Genomic DNA, 22531 nt, shown 5'->3' on the forward strand with positions numbered 1-22531 from the left:
TGAAAGTTGAAGAAGATGGTATGATCTTAAAACTGGACTGAATCAATGATCGAATCAGGTTCAATTGAAATTCTTGACAACTTCCATTCAATTATTGAACCACCAATTTTTCTGAGAAATTTTTTCTATAAAAAGTGATGGAAGGCCTATGATTCCGGAATCCCAGTCATAATTTTTTATTATTATAAAATTGGGAGAAAAATATATATACTTTTATTTTTAAATAAATCTAAGGTAGTCCAATCGAATTCAACTATGGTCGGACAATTTGAAAAGTTTTTGGTTTAATCATTGATTCATCTTTTGAAACATTATAAGAGAGTTAAAGATTTTGTGAAACATTTTCCTTACTTAGAAAAGATTTTAAGTATTACTAAGAGTCATTTTTCCCAAATGGTTTACGACATTACCAATCCAACTCCACAACCCTCTAAATTTCATTGAAAAGGTAGGCCCTGATCTCGATATGCTGTGGCATAAACTGATTATTGATATGAATGAATTGCCTGGCACTAGGTCAACAGCTACTGGTGGGCCTGGTTCGGATTCAAATGCCTTTACCTTTGTTTCTTAAGCCTCAGCCCATGATGCCTATGCTGCTTGCTCCTGTGCTTTCAGTGCATGCTTCCGTGCTAGCCTGACTGACTTGACTACTCTCATGACAGAGCTTTCAGTGTTTGGCTTGCTTAAGCACTTCAAGCTAGTTTTGATTCTCCTTTATTCAACGTAATTGAGCTTTTGGAAACATAAGGCGCATCATAAAGGAATCCGGATATACCACGCCATGGCATCGGGTATGGGTTGTGATGGATCTACAGGCATGGAAACTTGGATCAGAGGAGCGTGAGGGAGCAAGAAAGCTAGCATAGGGAAGGCCCATGTGAAACGTTCTGTACCCACTGCCAAATCAGATTTGGAAAAGCTTAAACTATAGATTCAAAGCCTAAGCCGGTGAATGAGAATGAGACGAAGGTGCACAACTCCTCTGATTGGCTAGACATCTCCTTGTTCGGGTCATGCACACTACAACTAGACACAACTGGATCTTTTATTCGCCTTCCAACGGGGACTCTCTCAGGTCCTGGTTTTCTGGGAATCTCTTTTGATCATCGGGTGAATAAGCTGGTCCAGCATCAACATCATCCCCGGGCACTGGTTGTTGTCCCTCGCCTCTGGCTTGAAAGGCAATCATTGGGAGCATGATTTTCAACAACAGTTTCTGCCAGTTCCGGTTTGCTCCGCTCTATCTCTCGTAAGCTCGTGACGCTTAACGCCCAGTCATTACGATGGGACTCGTTGGTGAAGGGGCCAGGCTCCCGGTGGAGCAGAGGAGACGGTTAGGATAACGAACTTGAAACGCGGAGCCCGAGCGGCCGGCGAGCGAGTGGTTAGTGGCCAATAGCGCCCTAGTTGATGGCATTCCTCTCTGCGGCTGGCACTCGAGGAACCACGGGGCACTCCATACAGAGCAAGTCTTAGGGATGAGACGCCCGCGCAAGGACCTCAATTCTCATTAGGAGGTCGAACCAAGGACCTATGGAAGTCGGGGCAGATCCAGTATTTTTTTTTTTGGGGTTTGATCTAAATTTTTGAAAATGGACAGCTATCAAACTTTCAGCTAACCTCAAAATTTAAAATTAAAATTCAACAACGAAAAATAGTTTTTTTTTTCAACGTTCATATAATTTTGTCCTCTACAATCCTGAAGCATCAGATCATGTATTTTTATGTCAAAAGGTAAGCCCAAGGACCCTTAGAGTATGTTTGATAAGTGATAGTTGTGTGTGACAATTGGTAACCCACGTAAGTTGCTACATTTTTCACGTTTAGAAGCGCAACTCACACAAGTTGATAACTTGCTAACTTTACAATTCATTTGTCGTTTGCGAAGTTCAACATTCACCCTGATGGGTGTAAGTTGAGAACAATCGTGTGAAGCTTTGAACAAATCCATTGTAGGTACTCTCTCTCTCTTTCCTTCTTCCCCGACCCCATTCCAACCATCTCTCTCATAATTCTTCTTCCCCAATTGTCATGGTGAAATATCTTCGCCCTATCGCTTCTTTGTATTATGATCCGATCTGTACTCAAAGTTTATTGAAATTCTCCATCGATTCTTTAAGTTTTTTTTCTTAAATTGTTGAGGATTGATGTTTTGGTTCAATCTAAAGAGTTTCCTAGACCGCATCCCGAGAGATTGTGAGTCGCAGTGTTGGGTCTGTCTAGGGATTTACTTTGATGAGTTTCACCTATTTGAGTGAAAATGTGATATCAGAGTCCATCTGAGATTGAAGATCTTTGATGGATTTAACGTATCGTTTTGCTTTCTTCATGAGAGGATTGGAGGTTTTTTTTTTCTTTCTAGTTCTTTCATCTTTGATTCCTTTGACATATGCGAAGAGGCCCAACCCCAGGCCCAATCCATGCTCTGTCTAGGGGTGTCAATGGATAGTCAAAAATTTGAATTTGAAAAATCGGATATCGAATTCAAATTTAGATAGTTTTATATATTCAAATCCTTATCGGATGCGGATTTAGATATTAACATTTCAAATCCGATTTGAAATAATATTTGATATATATTATTTTATTTTATTATTATTTTATATAAATAATATAATATATATAATAAATTTTTTTATTTAATAATGAAAAATCAATTGGATAAGGAAAAATTATGTTTTTATTTTCTTTTTTTATATATATAAATTATTTGAATTCTAATCGAATATTATCCGATAAGATAATTGAATTCGAATTCAGATATTCCTATATCTGAATCGATAAGCATCCGTTGACAGCCTTAGCTCTGCCCCCCATGTCTGTCTCTCTCTGTTTTTCTTTTTTTTTTGGATTTGAAGCAAGGACTTCTTTTTCTTCCTATTTTGAAGTTCCAACCCCCAATAAATCAACCAAACACCAAAATTAAAAATAACTTTTATCTTAAATTTTGGATTTTTTAACTTGTGAATGTCTAACCATCACCCTCAACACACCCTTAGTAAGGCTAATCGGGCTCAAAGATGTTCATCCAATAGGTTGAAGATGAATGATTTTGGCAGGAGACCGCGTTAAGGTAAATTTTCATTAATATAGAAGAGACTTTGAGGTCAAAGGGGATGCACGTCATCAGTTTTAAAACATAGGTATAGTTAAATATTTCCCAAAACATGGAGGGGTATAATCAAAATCTACAAAATTTTGAGGGCCTTTCAATTTATCGAAGAGGGGCTTACCAATTTACCGAAAAGGGTCCTAATAACGTCCCCGACAAAAACAGAATAATATATTATAGTCCCCCAAACTTCTTCTTCGTTCCTTCTACGGCTCGAGTCGTTCCCACGCGGAGTCTCCTCGTCAGATCGTACTCCATTCGCACCCCCAATTTCATAAAATCCAACAAATTCGAATCGATCTTTCAATCGATTTGGTGTTCTTGATCTTCAAAGTCTCCAATCTATTCCTTTGGATTTACAATTCGGTATCTTTTGATTTTCTATCTTAAAAGTTTCGATCTTTGTTCTCTGTTTTTGATAGATCGATCGAAGTACTTTTAGGGATTTGAAGAATTTGATTTCGTTTTCGTTTGTGGTGCAGACGAGAGGGTTTCTTCGCAGGGAATCAGTCATGTTTTCGCGGATGTTCGGTAAACCTAAGCAGGAAACAAATGCGCTTGCAACTTTGGATAAGTTGAACGAGGTATGATGTTGGATCAGTTTCTGTTACTTTATTTTATTCTGATGGATTTGTTCTATGTTATGGTTTTGTAAGATTAGTTCAGTTACTTTGTCTCAAGATGTGTCCTTTATATTGGAATTTGGATTTATTTGTCATGAATTGGGGAGATATTTCATTTGTAGCTATAGTTTCCACAGTCTATGGGATGTGCGAATTCCCGGATTTATCAAATCTTTTTCGGAAATTTCGTTTTTTCTAACAATTTTAATTTTAATTTTATTTTAAAGAGGGGTACTTTTATAGATAGCTGAGAGGAGTATGTTGAGATAGATGGGGGTTAAGACTATGAAATAAGAAATGAGTACATTTGAGGGAATTTAGTAATAATCCCACTAGGAGATTTAAAAAGTTGATTGAGATGACTTTGAAACGTATGGAGTGTATCGGTGCAAGTCAAAGGTACTAGAAAATAAAAAGGAAGGCCAAACATGGTGGGGATGGAGGTAGCAAGAAAAATTGTGAAAACACATGCTTTGATGGAAAATATTGATCAAGATAAGAGTTGAATGGTGAATTAGGATTTTATGTTTCCAACACTAGTACTCGGGATAAGGCGTAGGTGATGGTGATAATACTTTTGATAGTGGTAGAAGAAGTTCTATTATTTTTATCTCATTTGAAATTAATGGGTGTTTCTGTTTGGGAAAACAATCATTATTCAGTAACTTGTTTCTCTAATAAATGCCGTTTGTAAGGCCTTTAATACTAACCCCTGGGTGCTTAAGTTGCAAATTATCATACATGTGGAGCCTTGTTCCCACGTCCTAGGGTTCAAAGCCCATTGACCCAACTTCACCTTGCTAACTACTAATCCTTTACCTATCATAAAAGAAAGTCTCCACTAGAAACAACTTTGAATCTAAATATCATGTTTTTGTTGCTTATAAATGCCTAAAACAAGTAAAATTGGAGGGTAAAATTAGTATTCTTAGTATACAAATGGCTCTTCAGCTGAACTTCAATTGGTTTCACCAACTTTACTGGGAAGATTTTATAGATGTCAAACAGGTAGAAGAAAATTTTGAAATCCCCATAGACACCATACATTGAACAATAAATCTTTCCATGATCCATACGTCATAGACATTGGATTATGGGAGGGTGGTTCCTTTATAGATTTCAAACAGATAGAAGAAAAATTCGAAATCCCCATAGACACCATACATTGAACAATAAATCTTTCCATGACCCATACGTCATAGACATTTGGATTGTGGGAGGGTGGTTCCTTTATCATGGTGTAGTTAGTATATGTGAAACTCTATACTTTGGTAGTAGGTAAAGGATTGGCTGAAATGTGATGCCTTTGTGCCCTTGGTAGCTCATATATTTTAGATTGTCAATATTTTAATGCCATATATATAATATGTATGCCTTTGTCATTTTTTGTTTTCATTTTAGGATCTTAACGTAATAGAATGGAAAACTAGGTTTTCTTCAGTATGCTGTTCCCTGCTTTGTTGTCTAGTTGGATTTTTAATTGTCAAAACTAAAACTATTACATGATCTCCCTTCATTCTAAACTCTCTGGTAATCAACATCATTTGATGTATATGGTCTCCTTCTGGAAGTTAGTGGATCACTTGCCAGGTGCTCACTATGCTACGCAAATAAAGCGAGCATGCTGAACCAGTACAATGTCAATAGGAAATTTACATTTAAAATTTGAAGTAATGCAAATATGATGCGGATAGGGCACAAAATCTGAAGAGGGAGGAATTAAAGAACCTTTGAAGGGAGAAGAGAGCTTGTTTCTAGAGATCATGATTTCTTTTTTGGGATGAATTTTTTTCTAGGTTAAGTTGTATCCAGATTTTTCTAGGTTAAGTTGTATCCAGATTTTAGGGGAGTATTTTTGGGAATTGGTATTTCATTACTAATTTGTAGGCTTAGTTATGTTTTTTTCTTTGTGCGTATAGGATGGTCTTCTTGACCTGTGCTTTCTTTCTTTTTCTTTGGCACCCATTTGAATTATACAAGTAACGTAGGGTGCTCAATTATTTCCCCAACTTAGTTTGTGTCATCCATCACTACTTAATGTATCACCCACTTTTTGTGGACAATTTACTTGATGATGTGCCTGTCTCGGCCTTCCCTTTTTCCTATAAGAAATTTTAAACCAATGGCAATGACCATATATTATCATTTTGGTTTTTGCATCATCCTAGGGGATGCTTGAGGATGAAATATACTTCATCTTCATCTTTTCTTTTTTTGTTAGACTCTATGTTATGGTTTGCCCACCCATTTGTAGTGCATCCATATTGATTCATCATGTTGCAATCGTTTCGCTGCTTTTTTGTGTTTTTGGTTTTCAAATCATCATGATGCCTGTTCTTGTTACTAATTGCATTAATTTCCCGTTTTTTTGGAACACCAATGCTGTCTTGTATGGACTGTGTAGACTCTTGAAATGCTCGAGAAAAAGGAGAAAGTCCTTATAAAGAAGGCTTCTAATGAGATCGAAAAGGCCAAGGAATTTACTAGAACAAAGAACAGAAGGGGTATGATTGCAAAGTCTATTGCTTTTCTTTGTTTTCTTTTCTTGTTTTCCTTATGAGGTATTGTGGAGTCTATTGGTATTCTTGAGAAGTCCATTTTCAAGGGTATCCATATTGTCATACTGTATTCTATATCATTAGAAGATTCTTCATTATTTATTATTTTATTATGTTCGTGCAAGAACAACTTGTTTGGCAAATAGCATGTCTATATTCTTGACTGTTCATATATAATTTTCATACTGCAAGTGGTGGGTCTATGGGAATACTGTACTATTTACTTATTTTGGATCACAATATACTAAATTGAGTATATTATGTCTAAATTCTATACTTCATTGCTATTATGTAGCTGCAATACAATGTTTGAAAAGGAAGAGACTTTATGAACAACAAATTGAGCAACTTGGAAATTTTCAACTTCGCATTCACGATCAGGTACCCTTGCAATGTTTAATTCTCAAAATGATCCAATTTTTATTTAAAGGGGGAGATCTCTGATTTATGCTTTTTTGGGTTTTCATTTCAGATGATACTGCTAGAAGGGGCAAAAGCTACGACTGAGACTGTTGATGCATTGAGAACTGGGGCATCTGCAATGAAGGCTATGCAAAAAGCAACGTAAGTAACCATGTAATTTATTTTACTACATAAAATTGCAACTTTTAGGTTCTGCTCTTTTCCTCGTCTATTACTAAACTTTTATCTAATCCCTGAATTTAGTTAGACATTTATTGGGTTGCTTGAATTTGTACAAACCAAAAATAGCTATTTCGCTTCAATCTCACCCTTACAAACAATAAATTAAAGATCTAGATACGATTATAAATAAACTTTCTATCTTTATCCATGGATCCTTTGCTCATACTTATTCAGTTGGAAGTCTTGATCCAAATAAAAAAACACATACACAATTATGCATCGTGATTCCATAATCCAATTTTTTCAATTCTAATTAACCCTTGGATACAAATCACGAGAATGTATATTCTTCCTCAAACCTGTTATTGAGAGGTAAAGGATTAAATCCTCTTTAAGAAATAAAGTTTTTAATCAGAATATGAATCAAATTGAAAGACCCCTTCACAATCGACTCCTTTTAGATGATATGTTTTATGATCAGAATGTTATATTTTCACACACACACACATCACACATGCGCTGCTTGATGTATACAAATATGGGTTTCATAATGATATTTTTTTTTACAGAAACATTGATGACGTGGACAAGACAATGGATGAAATTAATGAGCAGACAGAGAACATGAAACAGATTCAGGAAGCATTGTCAACTCCCATTGGTTCTGCTGCTGACTTTGACGAGGTATCCACATTGTTGCAATAAAATTTTAATTAGAGTCGTGCTGGAGTGACCTCAGGCTAGAACCTCACATCACACTTCTTGACATGAAAGTGGATAGGAACCATAGATGCCTTTTCACTTGTATCTCAATGAAAAGCATCTATGGTTCCCATACATTTTCACGTCAAGATGTGCAATATGAGGTTCCAGCCTGAGGTCACTTCAGCCTTTCTTTTAATTAATATTTCTTCTTCCGCAAAAAAAAAACATAATAACATCTTTGTAATTGCAGGACGAATTGGAGGCAGAGCTTGAAGAGTTGGAAGGAGCTGAGTTGGAGGAACAGCTTCTTCAGCCAGCAACTACTGCTCCTGCAGCTCCAGTGCATGTCCCGGCAGGAAGGCAACCAATACGTGCTAATCCCCAGAAGAAAAAGACAGCCGAGGAAGAGGAGCTGGCTGAATTAGAGGCAGATATGGCGCTTTAGACAGGTAAAATTCAGAGCCTAGATTCATGGAGGTATAGAATCATGGTTTCAAAACTCGGTTTGATGTCTCGTCTCGTCCATGGACGATACTGCATTGTCTCAGACGAGATAGACCATTTAACTGGTTTGTAATTATTTATTCATATATATATATATATGGGAGCGGTTCGGCAGCCCTAAAGTTTGCCAAGTTTTGTGCCAAACATTTTTTGTAAATCACTTTTGATGGGGTTAGAAGTTTTGGAATAGGCTGATTTTTTGTGAGGATGATCTCCGCGGTGAAGAGATCATCCTCACAAAAGATCAGCTCATTTTGAAACTTCTAAGCCTAGTTTACAAGTTGAAGAATCGTGGACCGTCCATTTTTTGTAAATCACTTTTGATGGGGTTAGAAGTTTTGGAGTATGCTGATTTTTGGTGAGGATGATCTCCTCATCATAGAGATCATCCTCACAAAAAATCAGCTCATTCCAAAGCTTCTAACCCAATATTTTGAAAAATGTTTGGCACCAAACTTGGCAAACTTTAGGGCTGCTGAACCGTCCCCTATATATATAGGGTGGCGTTTTGAGGCCCTAAAGAGAGCCAAACATTGTGCCAAACATTTTTTCAATGTATGGGTTAGAAGTTTTATAATGGGCTGATTTTTTGTGAGGACGATCTCTATGATGAGGAGATCATCCTCACAAAAAATTGGCCCATTCCGAAACTTCTAACCCCATGAAAAGTGGTTTACAAAAATTAGACAGTCCACAATTCTTCAACTTGTAAACTAGGGTTAGAAGTTTCGTAATGAACTGATTTTTGGTGAGGATGATCTCTTCACCATAGAGATCCCCCTCACAAAAAATCAGCCAATTCCGAAACTTCTAACCCCTATTTTGAAAAATGTTTGGCTCTCTTTAGGGCCTCTGAACGCTTCTCATATATGCATATGGGTTAAAATTTTGACCACCTCTTATATGGGTTAAAATTTTTGGAATGGTCTGATTTTTTGTGAGAACGAGGAGATTTTCAAAATATGGTCTGAGTCATCTTGTCTGTCGTGAGATTTTGCACATGTGAGGCACCTTGTCTATCCTTCACATTCATGGCATGGTTTCAAAACTCGTCCGAGACCGAGACGTATTGCCCGAGTCGTCTTGGTATCAATCATGGATGAGATGGACAGACAAGTCAATTTTTCAGATGAGATTTAAAATCCCACGTTCATTTTTCTCATTTTTGAACGAGATGTCTCAAACGTATTGGAAAACTCGTCCGAGATGACTCGGTATCTGGCATGGACAAGACTAGACGCGAAACCCAGTTTTAAAACCATGGTTCATGGATGATACCAAGATGACTCGGGCGGGTCATGTTGGTCATGGATGAGATTTAAAACCATGTATAGAAATAGCATATACGTTAATCTAGCATTTTTGGGGAGTAATCCTTTTGCTGTTTTTCCAGATGTTTACAGTGATTCTACTGTTTGATTAGTGGTTTTGTATACATTTTAGTACTCATGTTTACCAACCCTAGAATCAGTCAGATTTAAGCATTTCCATTATTAAGATCCTAAAAATCTTCTAAACAAGGGCATGAGTTTGTTATCTCAATCACACCAAAAAAATCCTTACCCTGAAGGTTTGAAGTCAGGCTAAATGAATCCTGTTCCTCCATTCCAATCTGTCCAAAGTCGAATCTTCTGATATGGGGAGAGTTCGTATCTGCAATTTTAACTGTCTACATCCATATTCTTTTGAATCGTCCTCTTTTAGGACCTTCAACTTGAATATTTCCTAACTTGGACTATAATCGGCCTTCACCCAATTCATCTCAGCAAATTTTCTCTTAACAAGGGAGAGGTTTTTAGCTAGATTTTGTGTGTGTGTGTGTGTGTTGTAGTAAGTGATTTCGTTATGTTTGTTTGATCTTTTGCAGGTCCTCTCAGTGCAGAGTGAAAGAGATCATACAAAGATTTGTTCTATTATATGGTTTGAGGAAGTTGGCTTTGCAGCAACTCCATGATCACATTAAAAATTCTAGTGTGTATTTGCTGATAAGAACTAAGACACGTTTGTATAGATGGCATAAAGTAAACTATCTTGACATTTCAGTAGCTTTTAAGAAAAGTTTCCCAATGGTTTATCATTATGTTGAGGCATTTGAGTTGGATTGAAGCTAGCGGAAGGTCGTGGAGTCCCCATGTTGGCAAGACACCTCAGCCCCTTAGAGATCATAGCGTTGATCAGATTTAAAAAAAGAAGAGAATCCTGATAATGTCTTGCCAGGTGGCATACTCAATTGACTCTCTGACGTGGACAGATTTGGGATGGGAAGCGTAGATCTGTATGCCTTGGGATACATGGTTTCCTGGGATACACTTTTTGTGGGGATGTGCAATCATGTATCCCGAGGCATACAGATCTACAGTTCACAAACTTGTCCACATCAGGGAGTCGATTGAGTATGCTACCTGGTGAGTCATATTATCATGACTCAAAAGGAAAATTCAATATATATATTTTTTATCTTTGAAAATAGACAGCCACTGAATTCCCAATTTAAAATCTAATGGTGAAAAATAAATTTTAAAATTTGTTCTTAGATCTTTTTGGATGCAACAAGGATGTGTGGTTGGGAAACTTTTCTGACAAACTTGTGTGCTTTTCTGGTAGTTATTACCTCATGTTGTGCCCAAAATTAAATCAGACCTTTGCACTGATAAAAAAATAAGGTGGAGATTCGAATTTTTTAAGGTTTGAAATTAAGTTGTTTTTCTGCCAAAGGTGCTGCTCAGACCAACTTTCAAAGTTCAAGTCTACATTTAATGGAACGCAAAGTTGACATTTTGATTTTATGCTTTCCTAAAGTTCAAAATGTTGAAGTATGGCTTAAAACCAATTAGGCTTGGTTCAAGTATGTGTTTTTTGGGTCGGTCCAAAGTAATCTGGGTTGGATTAAGTGCCCTGCTTATATGATATTTTTAGAAGGGTTTTGTTTTCTTTTATTGTAAGAAATCTAACTTCACATTTAAGGTTGTGTTTAGAATGAGAAAAATGAAGAGAAGAGAAACTCATTAAAAAGTCTAAGACGGTGTTTAGATTGAGAGAAGATAAGAAAAGAGAAACTCAATTTCTCTCCATCATGTTGGGATTTTTATAGTTTCGATTGAGAGAAGATAAGAAAAGAGAAACTCAATTTCTCTCCATCATGTTGGGATTGATAAAAGACAGTTTGGGACAACTTTGAAATTTTAAAATATCTTAAAAGAGATCTAGGGGTAGAGTTGGCATTATAAAATATTTTAAAAATGTTTTTCTCAATTTCTCTCCTCTTCTCTCCACTTTTGGAGAGAGAAAACCCCTATTTTTTTTCTCTCTTCGCTCCAATTCTTTTATCTTCTCTCCCCACTTAACAATCTAAACAGGAGAAATGAAGAGAAATTCATTTATTTTCTCTTTTCTTTTATTCATTTTCTCAATCCAAACACAGCTTAAGTTTTTTCTAGAGAAGAAAGTAGAGAAAGAAAGAAACCCAAGAAAGAAGAGGTTGAGAGGTTTGGGAATATTGAAATCTTAAAGAAGGTGAAGCTGAGTGACAGAGGTGTTACCTTGTTTCGATTTGCCCCGTTTTCTTCATAGTGAAATCGAGGTCCAATGCTCATACCTCCGTGGACGTAACCTTTAGGTGAATCACGTAAGATCTCGTGCTATGGGTATTATGTTCTTACTCTTTTCTTTGTGTGGTTGTTTATCTTCTTTGCATTTACTACTATTAGTTGGGTTATCCTTCATTGCCATTATCAAACAAGATTTTGGAAAGTTGACATACAAGACGTTTGGTAAAATACTCAATAAATGTTTAATCAAATTACTAAGTGAGCTTCACAAAAGTGTTCACATACGCAACATAAAATTTGTAATTTAATTACTGAAGTACGTAAATAAGTTCATTTTGCAAAAGTACTTCCTAAGAAACTTGTCAAAAATTCAAATTTGTTAAAACGTATGCGTGCTTATTTCACGTCCCTACTTTTTGATTAACATTTGAAAATTAGTCGTGATTTTCTTACTCATAAATTTTCCCTCAGTATGTACTGACATGGCAAGGGCACAGAACCAGAAATATTTTTCTTTGAAATACACAAGGAAAAGATCAATAGTTCTGTGTCCTTGCCACATCAGCCGAGTATAGATGAGTGAAAATTTCAAGTCAGAAAATCATTAGTCTTTGGGAATTAGTTAATATTTGGGACATATCATGTGTAATTTAAACGAAACAATTCTATCAACATTTTTAAATGAATAATGATGAATGCACATAGTTGGGTACGCGGCTGGTGTGGCAAGGACATGGTTCTTTGTCCTTGTTATGCGTACCCAACAATGAAGCATTCATCACGACTCTTATTAAAGGGTATGGTCACTTCAAAGTATTTTCCACACCAGGCAAAAGTTGTAAATCTGCATTCTGCAATTATTCCAATTTGAATAAATTTGAGAAAATTTCAGGCTGAAAACAATGAGGGAGAGGGATACATTGAAAAGATTTTTGATTATTTTTGCACTGTGACCCCTTTAGTGATTTTTTTTTTTTTTTTTCAGAATTTTCATGAAATTTCAGCAAATTTTATTACTCAAGCTCTAGAATCTTATATGGAAAATCTTGGGGGGGACTTTGTTTTTCATTGTAATTACATGAATAATGAATTATACATAATGACTTGGTATACAACAACATTAGAATTACAATGTTATCTGTTTGTTTCTAAGCTCTCGATCAAATTTTAACTTTATGGATGAATGTTGATTTCAAAATTATTTGATTAATTTTCTAAGTTACCACAAATTCATGGATTTGTTAAGTCAAGTTTGTTTAATTATCTTTTTTTCCCTTCCTTTTAGATAAAAGTCATTCAATCAATTTTCAAATATGAAATATAGTGACAATGGAATAGAAAAAAGGGGAAAGAATTTAGGGTTAATGGAACCCATAAACAAGAAAACACAATAATATTATACAATACTACACCATGAGAAGAAATCCAAACATCGCCCACTACACATCTTATCTAAATATCCTTTAGTGAATGATATATGTGAGTGCCAGTGCAACCAACATCAATACATATGCGACCCCTTGATCTATTGCCACTCCTGCACAAAAGAAGAAGAAGAAAAAAAAAAAGAGTCAAAAAAGAGAGTTTTTTTTTAATTATAAAAATAGTATTGGACTATTAATATTATAACAAATTCTTTTAAATTGGAGAAGTATCCTTAGATTCATTAATATATTCAAAATAATTTATATATAATAATATAAAATTAAAGAATATTTTTTTATATTTTAAGATGCGCTTGATGCATAAAAATATATAACAAAATCCCACTATTTTGAGAAATCTTTAAATTAGCAACACTTGCGTAACCAGAGTCCCTTTCGTAGTTAATTATAACCCTTGTATCTATATATATTATTACAATGAGAAAATGGTGAGAATTATTGATCAAAATTCACATTAAATAAAATTTTATTTTACAAAAATATACTTAATGTATGACTAATTCATATATAAATTAAAAATAATTTTTTACCAAAACTAAAATTTCTTTGAAAAATAATAAATGTGAGTAAGGCCTTAGCTACACACTCACCTAATTTGATATAAAGATAGAGTTACTATTGCCTCACTAACTTTTACTAACACCGCACCAACTGTATGTAATTCTTTACAAAAGAATAGGTGTGGCATTAGTAAAAGTGGGTGTAGCAATAACAGCTCTCTATATAGAATGATGACAGAATAATGATTTAAAATTTAAAAACAATGTTTTTAATAAAAAAAATTTCTCAAATAAGGGTCCCTATAGCTTAAAGGCCCAACATCACAATAACAAAATAACATTTTCTAAACCTACAAATTTAACATTTAAAAAGAAAATTCCTACTTTCACACTTAAATTTATTTCATTTTACCTATCAAAAAAGAACATTTAAAAAGGACTCGAAAAATCTAACCATCACTGGTAGGAGCAATTGCAGGTTCAGGGCCTTGAGCATTAATGGCTGGAAAATCCTTAGCTACAACAAGTAGAGCCAAAACTGCCATTTTTGTAAATGAAACTCTCACCATCTCCATTGAAAAACCCTTCTCTCTCTCTCTCTCTCTCTCTCTCTCTCTTTTCTGTAGAGAGGGTGAAGATTAGAGTTTGGTTTATAAGAAGAGAGAAACATTGGTTTAGGGGAATCTTGGACAACAGACAGACTGGCTGACAACTGTTAGCACAGAACATGAAGCATAGGTCCATCATGGGCCATTGGTTGTCATCCACGTGTATGGTTGTTATTCGTTGCATGTTATTAGTTATTATTGGGCAGTGTGTCAACGGTTAATCCCACATGCATCCACAATGATTGATGATTGGAATATTCATTCGGTGCTTTTCAAATTCAAAAAATCAAAATGGATTGGATAATTTAAGCATACCCTTCACATTTTGATGAATATTTGAGATACCCTTGTGTTTTCAAATTTATCGAATGCTTCCCTTGACCATGGTCTTTTATTATAAATCATTTGAAAATGACCTAAATACCATCATATTCAACCTCTAGCCAAACCACCCAGAATTTTTCTTCCAAAATTCCTTCTTCAATCAGTAAATTGTGTCTAATTTATTCAACCTTATCTTCAATCCATCAATCCATCATTTTCAACATTTTCTTTTGACCTCTGGAAAACCTGAGATTTTTCTATAAAAAAAAAAATTCTTTTATTATTATTAATTATTTTTATTTTCCATAAAACCCTATCTTATTCTTTGGCTAATTGAAGATGAGGGCATTTAGGTCTATTAGAGTAAACTGAAAGGGGAGTTGTTCTCAAATATTCTCTAAAACGGGGAGAAGTATGTCTAAATAATAAATAAATAAATAAAGAGCATTCTATTAGGGTATCAAAGACGTTAAACTAAATTGTTAAGTTAGTATGGTTTCCAACGCAATGTCTCTGGCTATGGGTGGAGTTTTAATCATGTCGATTTTTTCAGAAATAAAAATATAGAGTAATTTAGACAATACCCCATGTAGGTTTTGTTGAATATTTACCCATTGACCAAGGTCTTCTATGAGTAATAGAAAATGACCAATGCACCCACCCCCTCCTTTTTATTCCCTTGCAATAATCATTTTCTAAACCAAAGAAGAAAACAAATGAAGTTTTTATCTAGTATTACTTGAAAACAATTTGGTCACGTTGTGGGTGGGAGAAGCGGTGCCAAATAAATCGAAGTTTTTATTCTAAGATTGAAGATGATGGATTTGTGTGTGTGTGTTGTGGGGATCAAGGTGTTTTAGCAAGAGATTGAAATCAGGGTATTAGATCATTTTCTCAAAGTATCTCATAGAAGACCACAGTCAAGGGGGTACATCATCAGTTTAAAATGCAAGGGGTTTCTCAAATATACAGCAAAAGCTTGACGGGATAATGTTCAAAGGGTCAGAATCCCTTGACTCCTAAGAATGACTCATGAAAAAAAACACATGATCCCAATCCTTTAAAGGCAAAATCCAATGATTGAGATTTATCCTCGGGATAAGTATCTCTGAGATTTGTATTGTCAAGATACTAATAAATCTCAACCATTGGATTTTGTGTTTAAAGGGTTGGGATCATGTGTTTTTCTCACGAGTCATTCTTAGGAGTCAAAGGATCCCAACCCATGTCCAAATTATCCAACAATATATCATCAGCAGGCTTTGGATCAATGCAAAATGATGATTCAAGCAATCAAATTGGATCCTTATGTCTTTAGATGGAAGTGCTGAATAGTTCCATAAACTACCTCTCAATGCCAATTAACCAAAAGAGACCCGAAAATACTAATATATTTTGGATTTGATGGTAATTCTTATACAATTATCTTCTTGGGGTCTTTCTAAGCAAGAAAAGCCCCCATCTATTTTAGCATTGTTCACGAGAGACAAAATTTTCGAATGAAACTACATTTCCTTCTGATCACTTTCTAGTATTTGGGTGCCAATTGGGCAGACCGACTCCAAATAATCGAAATCATCTGTTATCCCAACCTGCAATTAAATTGAATGAAAAAGTATAATAAAATTGCACCCTAAGTTGAGGCCCCTAAAAAACAAGCACAAGCAATGTTTCAGACATAACTGAAAAGCCATGTGGTTAGGTATCTCAGGAATAATATGGTAAAATAGCATTTTGGACAGTTATAGGGAAAAATGCCATGGTATAAGATTGAAGGAAGTTTGAATTTTTAAAGGGTAGGGAAGGAATTTTCTCATATTCTCATGTAGCCCTTCGGAACCAGTGGTGTATTTGCCAGATTTCAATGAACCCATGTCTCTATATGTTTATGTAACTGTTGTTGGTGTTCATCACGCCCACTCCCCAAAGTAACATACAATTATAGCCATACGATTTGTATTACATTAAATCTAACCAGACTTCATTTGTTTTGTTTCATTGTAGAATTATATGTACAAATCACAAACATTTTGAAAATCCATTTTGACAATATTCCAAACTAAGAATTGTGCCAACGGAACGAGGGGTAAGGAACTAAGGATGCAATATCATTGTGCTTTACAGTTGGATTTGTATCTAAGTAATGAAGGGATATATTACCTCCTTGTACATGTGTTCAAGCTGCTCTTTAGCTTCAGGAAAATTGTTGGAACACCACTGCCGCAGTGTGAAGATATTATCTGTGGATGGTTTCGATGCAAATAGTTCAGAAAATATAAATGCCAATAAAAGGTCTCCACTACACCCACCTCCCGATAAGGAAGAAAGAAGACAGATAAATATAAGTCAGAGTTAAGACCTGTCCATCTATTAGCTGCTCCATGGGCAACCTCAATTGCATTTTCTGCCAAAGTGAAGGTAAATAAAAAGATAAGTACACGTAAAATTAGGAATAAATTTAGAAGTAGCATAAAGCCTCTCTATACGAGGATACTAGAGGCTTGAAGAAGCAACATTTGATTCCCAAAAATGTGAGTTTTCCTGATAAAAATCTATATAATTAAACACAGCAGTGGGTCCCACTGTGTAACAGTTTTGCGGGGGATAAAATCCCATAGAGCTACAGTGAGCCTTTCATCCACTCCCCTTCAAAGTTATCGTCTCCCCATAATATCCCCCAATTTTACAATCGTTCCTCTTTTACCCCGCTTTTCAATAATATCCCTAACTTTCCTATATTTCCTCTTTTACCTCTTTAATCTACTTTATTGTCTTTCCTCTTCTCCCCCTCTCTTAATAATACATCTCCAACTTCATTATTTTTCCTCTTTTACTCCCTTAACCTTGAAGAATTTTAATAATACCCCTCCAACTTTATTATTTTTCCAATTTTAACCCCTTTAGCCCAAAGAGGATGCCTGTGCCATAGGCCATTGGCACGACTGCATGAGAGAGAACTCTAGTATTACAATTATGCAGAACTAAAGATTTAGATGAGGTCATAAGAATGGAACCAACAAAAAGAAAATGAACTTAACTCATTGCTTCAAGGGCAGCTGGATCGTTATCTGCATATTGGCCCATCTCTTCCTAAAAAATCAGGCCACGATCTCCAATCATGCACTTAACAAAACTTGTTATATTACTTGATGTGAACAAGAAGTGATATATAAAACTACCTTAAGCTCATTATACTTGGTCTCAATGGCTTTGAGCTCGACCAAAGCTGCTTGTCGTTCATCCTATAATAAATAATTTGAAAGCTTAATTTATAAAAGGCCAAACAGTTTGTTCCTACAATGGAAACTTCTAAACATTGTTCCACATGGGTCTTTATGCTCTTACAGATTCCTCCCTTCCCTTCTTTAAACTGTCCCGCTGTTTGATTAGTTCTGCAAACCGCTTCTTACTGCTTTCAAGATCAGACTCCAGTTTATGGTATGCATTCCTCAGCTGTTAAGAACTCATCCCATTATCAAGGTGAAGATGGATCAAAATGAGTCTCGAATATCCAAACAAAATAACTTCAATCGAATTGAAGCTAACAAGAAAAACATTAAATCTTCACCTGATTTCCGGCACAACTTGGAAGACTCCAAAAGTAAATCTAAAAATGCACAAATATTAGTTCATATAAATGATTAAATACAATAATAACATGAAAGAAAATTCAAGTTAAGATGGTCATCCAAAACAATACAGATGGTTTTCAAGACCTTGCATGCATAGTTACCAAGTCGGAGATCGGGAATAGTTCGACAAGAGGAAAAATCGAAAAAAATTCGGTAACATCGGGAAAAAATGGGAAAATAAATAAAGTTAGGGTTAAGATTGTGTAATAGTTCCTACTAAGTGGTATTCTCAAGTTATCCTCACTCATTTACATCACTATAGGTAAAATGGTCGCCACCATCTTCATCAAGATCATATTCTCTTAATACTGCATCAATGTCATATTTTCTTTTTCATAATTTAATTGCAAAGTTCGTAATTTAATCATGAAATTCGTGATTTAATCTCGAAGTTTGTAAAAATCACTTCTTATTAAAAAGTCACAATTAAATCGTGATTTTGGTGAAGAAAAAAAATCATGATTTAATTGCTATTTTTTCAATAAGTCGGAGACTTTGGTGACTATGCTTGTATGCATGTGCACACAGCTTTTCATATTTATCTTTTTCTAGAAATTCTGAAATTTCAACTTAGAAACAGATACTCACAGAACTGCCTATCTTCTCTTTTGAAACAAGGTCATCATCCACAAGACTTTGGATGACATCTTTCACAGACTGGCTGATGACACCTTTCTTTGGACCCAACTTCTCAAGTTCCTTCAGCTGAAATTAGTAGATAAAATGGAAATTAATTGAATTTGAAAGCACATAATACATTCCATTTGTTTGGAAAAACAGATAAAAGTCAATATACTTTACAGGGCTTCAAGAATACTATCAAAACTTGGGGCTGGTTAAAAGAATCCTATTCTCATGAATTGTGAGACTGTTGAATCTTTTCATCATTTATATCATCTGTATAATGTTTAGAACCACAGACATTATATAAGAGCGATAGGATAACATTGAGTGACAGAAACCGCGTGAATGGTCGGGCACTCAACTCGAACTTTAAGGCACTCAACTCAAGCCCAAGCCAATCCGAGGTCAGTCCTAAGATGCTCAACCCGATCCACACAGAAAATAATTTCTACTCAACTCAACCCCGACTTGAGTTTGATTGGGTTAGGTCAACTTAATCAGGTTATGTGTTTAGCTATGGATGTGTGACTCCATATTATAAATATTATTCATAGAATTTAATTATTACTCCAATTAATGCTCTCTTGATTATTTTGAAAATCTTCACCCAAAATTGCTAGAAGGGTTATTCTAGAACTTTTGAGATAAAAAAGCTCAATAGAAGTAAGACTTCAAATAAGGATGGAAAAGTTTTAAAGAAATAAGAATGTATTTTATTTAATTATATATATGCATCAGGCCTGTGTTGGTCAAGGCCTTGGCCCAATCTCTCCTCAAATGGTGACCAGACAAAAAATCTCAACCAAGCCGAATATGATAGGTTGAGCATCCCAAGTTGTACCTCTAAAAATTAGTTTAGTTTCCTTTAAGTAATATACCAACAAAATGGGACCTAAAGGGCAGATAGGCTCATGATGACACAATCTCTTCAGCCTCAAATAGTGATGTTGATATCCATTCAAAACCATGGAGGTACAATGTATGAAAAACTCTCCATTTTCAAAACTAAAAATGGGCAATGATTCAAAGCCACTGCTAAAATAAAATAATTGTTATAGTTGATTTCTGCTTATTATGTACGATTGATGGGAGTGCAGAAAAAAACTCTGACAAGTAGTTCATCTATGTAGGAAATTATAAGGATTACCATTTTCTCATGTTTAATTAGACTAGGAAATATGATCCCTTTTCATCATGAACAAACTTCTTTACGACCATAGAATGAGCACAAAGGAAGAAGATATATCTTAATGCAAGAAAATGTAACTGATGTTTAGCAGAGCATATTGAGCATCATACTTCATGTCAAGAATAAACTTCTAAATCATTTAAAAGGCATGACCCCAAATGGAAAGAAAATACAGAAACACAAAGTGAAATGTCATCAACCCAATGCACAATGTTCCCAATACTACTACTACATAAGGTGGTACAAAGAATATTCTCGCTCTTGTGCGTGAATGTATCTTTAAGTGAAACAGATTGAAAAGAAATATATGGAGTTCCTAAAAGACAAACAGTACAAAAGAAATTTACATATTCACTTACAAGAAAGAAGTTTTGGGAGTCATAAAAAATTTGAAGCATTTTCTCACGCTTCTCTTCCAGAGAAAGCCCTCTTTTCTTTGACTGCATAGCATGGAAAGAAATAATGATTAGATTTCCCAATCAAATATGTCACCATAGTTGAGCAATAGTTAAATAAAAAACAAAGAAAAGAACCAAAACATACAATTATATTGTAATATGTGAACCAAAGAATATACTACGAGTATGATGATGGTTTTGGCTATAATACATTACATTGGCAGTGGCACTGCTTGGTGCGCTGCAAATCATCTGCATTTGCAAATGATTTGCGCTGCAAATATTTTGTAGTGCAAAATTTACTATTGCTTGGTGGCTACTAGGAAATCTCTTGCAAAATCATTTCTTATGCTTGGTTGACTTTTGCAATTATTTCTTGTTAAAATAAAATATAGATTTTTTTTTTTTTAAACTCGTTCTACATCATTTTCAACCTATTGCAAAACATGTTTTATTTTCATTACCAAAAATCTATATTCAACTTATCCTATCTTGTTTGAATGTTTTCAAGGTTTGAAGGTAGAAGGTGATATAATCTTGACATTGAAGATGAGAGTAAAAAATGTTTACCCTAGGGATTGAAGAGGGAGAAAAACTCATGGGTTTTTTGGCAAGAGGTTGAAGATGAGGGCATTTAGGTCTTTTTTGTTACTTCCAAGAAAAAAAACATGGTCGAGGGGTATGTCTAAATTAGCTTAAGAATTATGACGATCTTGTAACTTTTATATTAAATGCTATTATTATTATTATTCACTAAATTATACTTGATTAAAAAAAAAAGCTTGATCGTTTGGACCTGTTGAGAGAAAAAGAGAGACATAAATGTATGGGGTTGGAGTTGAATAATGTTTACAAATGATCATTGGAATATCTTAAGAATTTACGTGATCCAGGCAAATTTTTTGCGCCACCAAGCACAAGTAAAATGTATTTCAAGATTTTTTTTTTTTTTTTTGCATTTACAAATGATTTGCAGTGTACCAAGCAGGCCCTACATATCAACGATTGACATTAACAAATGTACATATCTTTATTAAACAAGCAAGCAATTACAATCATACACTTAACTAAATGGTATAGCACTCTCATTGTGATTCGTCTCGCTAAGTGATATTAAATCAGATAGAATTACTCACAAAAGTATCAGATCTAATTGACAAAACTCATTATAAATTATCATGTTTATTCCTTTGATTTTAAAGCAATTAAGTAATGATTTTCATCATATAAAGGTGATTATTCTCTTCAAATAAACAGATTAAATTGATTAATCAAACACTACAGATTAGAGAAAACATTAAACTGCATCAAAGTAGACAAAGCCCTAGAAGATTAATTTGGCTCTGTAGAAAAACGATCTAACAACGAAATTAAACGAAATCAAGGTAAGCGATGGAACTGCCTTTGATCTACAACAGAAAAAACGATCAAAATTAGAAAAACAAAAGAAGAAGAAGAATTTGTAGAGATTTACTCACCATTGGAGTTGCAGACGAAGCTAAAAGAGGGAAAAATCAGTCTGGGGAGACGAATAGATGTTCTCTATTTGGCGGGAGAGTTATTTGATATTTATGGTTCTTCTTCTAACTATAAATTCGAAATTACCAAAATCTCCCTCTGTACCACGCAAAGCTTCCTTCTAACGACAACCATGGGAGAAGAGGTATTTTCGGTACTTCAGTGCCCTTAGTAGAACACTAGAGACTAGAGAGGTTAGAGGAACGGGTTAACCCGACCACTTGAATTATTCAGATCCGACAACACCACATATGCGTCCAATGGATTGGGCCCGTATTCTGGATTGATTTTGGGCTAATCCATTTACTAAATGGTTGGGAATTTGAGATTGGTAGACTCATTTAATAAAAAAATTAAAATAAAAAAAAGATTACTTAAAGGACCCTGGTGGAGGAAATTTTTTTCTAAATAATCCCTCAGTTTTGGGCGGTTGCTGAAATTTTCATTTAGTAAAACTTTTTTTTCTTAATGGTCTCATTATTGCGAGCTCACCAATTTTTATTTATTGCCGAGTTCACCGATTATTATCATTAAATTCCACAATTTTAAAAACAAATGTCGATCTCAATAATAAAAAGTGGTGAACTGATACTGATAAAATCCATCCATCTTCATTTTTCAAGTTTCTTCAATTAAAATACATGTAAAAATCGAC

At 34.8% G+C, this 22531-nt stretch overlaps 2 protein-coding genes and 1 long non-coding RNA gene across 6 annotated transcripts; 1 reads left to right on the forward strand and 2 right to left on the reverse strand.

Moving 5' to 3' along the window:
- The first annotated feature begins 3299 nt into the window (after positions 1-3299).
- LOC147388673 (vacuolar protein sorting-associated protein 32 homolog 1-like) lies at positions 3300-10170 on the forward strand. Its single transcript, XM_086418095.1, has 8 exons — positions 3300-3481; positions 3598-3699; positions 6143-6242; positions 6592-6677; positions 6769-6860; positions 7451-7565; positions 7837-8035; positions 9958-10170. The coding sequence occupies exons 2-7, from the start codon at positions 3628-3630 to the stop codon at positions 8029-8031; spliced, it is 660 nt and encodes a 219-aa protein (XP_086274221.1). The 5' UTR covers positions 3300-3481; positions 3598-3627; the 3' UTR covers positions 8032-8035; positions 9958-10170.
- Positions 10171-13005: 2835 nt separating this feature from the next.
- Positions 13006-14802, reverse strand: LOC147388674 (uncharacterized). The gene is made up of 2 exons (XR_015170400.1): positions 14038-14802; positions 13006-13175 (listed from the first exon to the last, which is right to left on the reverse strand). It is a non-coding gene; the product is annotated as an uncharacterized LOC147388674 (long non-coding RNA).
- Positions 14803-14947: 145 nt separating this feature from the next.
- Positions 14948-21990, reverse strand: ATMND1 (Mnd1 family protein). 4 transcript variants are annotated; one of them, XM_086418611.1, is made up of 10 exons: positions 21837-21989; positions 20320-20400; positions 18736-18852; positions 18084-18122; positions 17861-17968; positions 17695-17757; positions 17554-17605; positions 16875-16919; positions 16676-16755; positions 14954-16107 (listed from the first exon to the last, which is right to left on the reverse strand). In XM_086418611.1, exons 1-10 carry the CDS (start codon positions 21837-21839, stop codon positions 16021-16023), a joined length of 675 nt encoding a protein of 224 aa, XP_086274737.1. In that variant the 5' UTR covers positions 21840-21989; the 3' UTR covers positions 14954-16020. The 4 variants fall into 4 exon arrangements, with proteins under 4 accessions (XP_086274738.1, XP_086274736.1, XP_086274737.1 ...); XM_086418612.1 differs by lacking the exon at positions 17554-17605 and having other exon boundaries at positions 14948-16107; positions 21837-21990; XM_086418610.1 differs by lacking the exon at positions 21837-21989 and having other exon boundaries at positions 14953-16107; positions 20320-20406.
- Between the last annotated feature and the right edge of the window lie 541 nt (positions 21991-22531).

Source organism: Akebia trifoliata, chromosome 12 (genome assembly GCF_017979445.1).
Source record: "Akebia trifoliata isolate Shusen 1 chromosome 12, ASM1797944v1, whole genome shotgun sequence".
Classification (NCBI taxonomy): Eukaryota; Viridiplantae; Streptophyta; class Magnoliopsida; order Ranunculales; family Lardizabalaceae; genus Akebia; species Akebia trifoliata.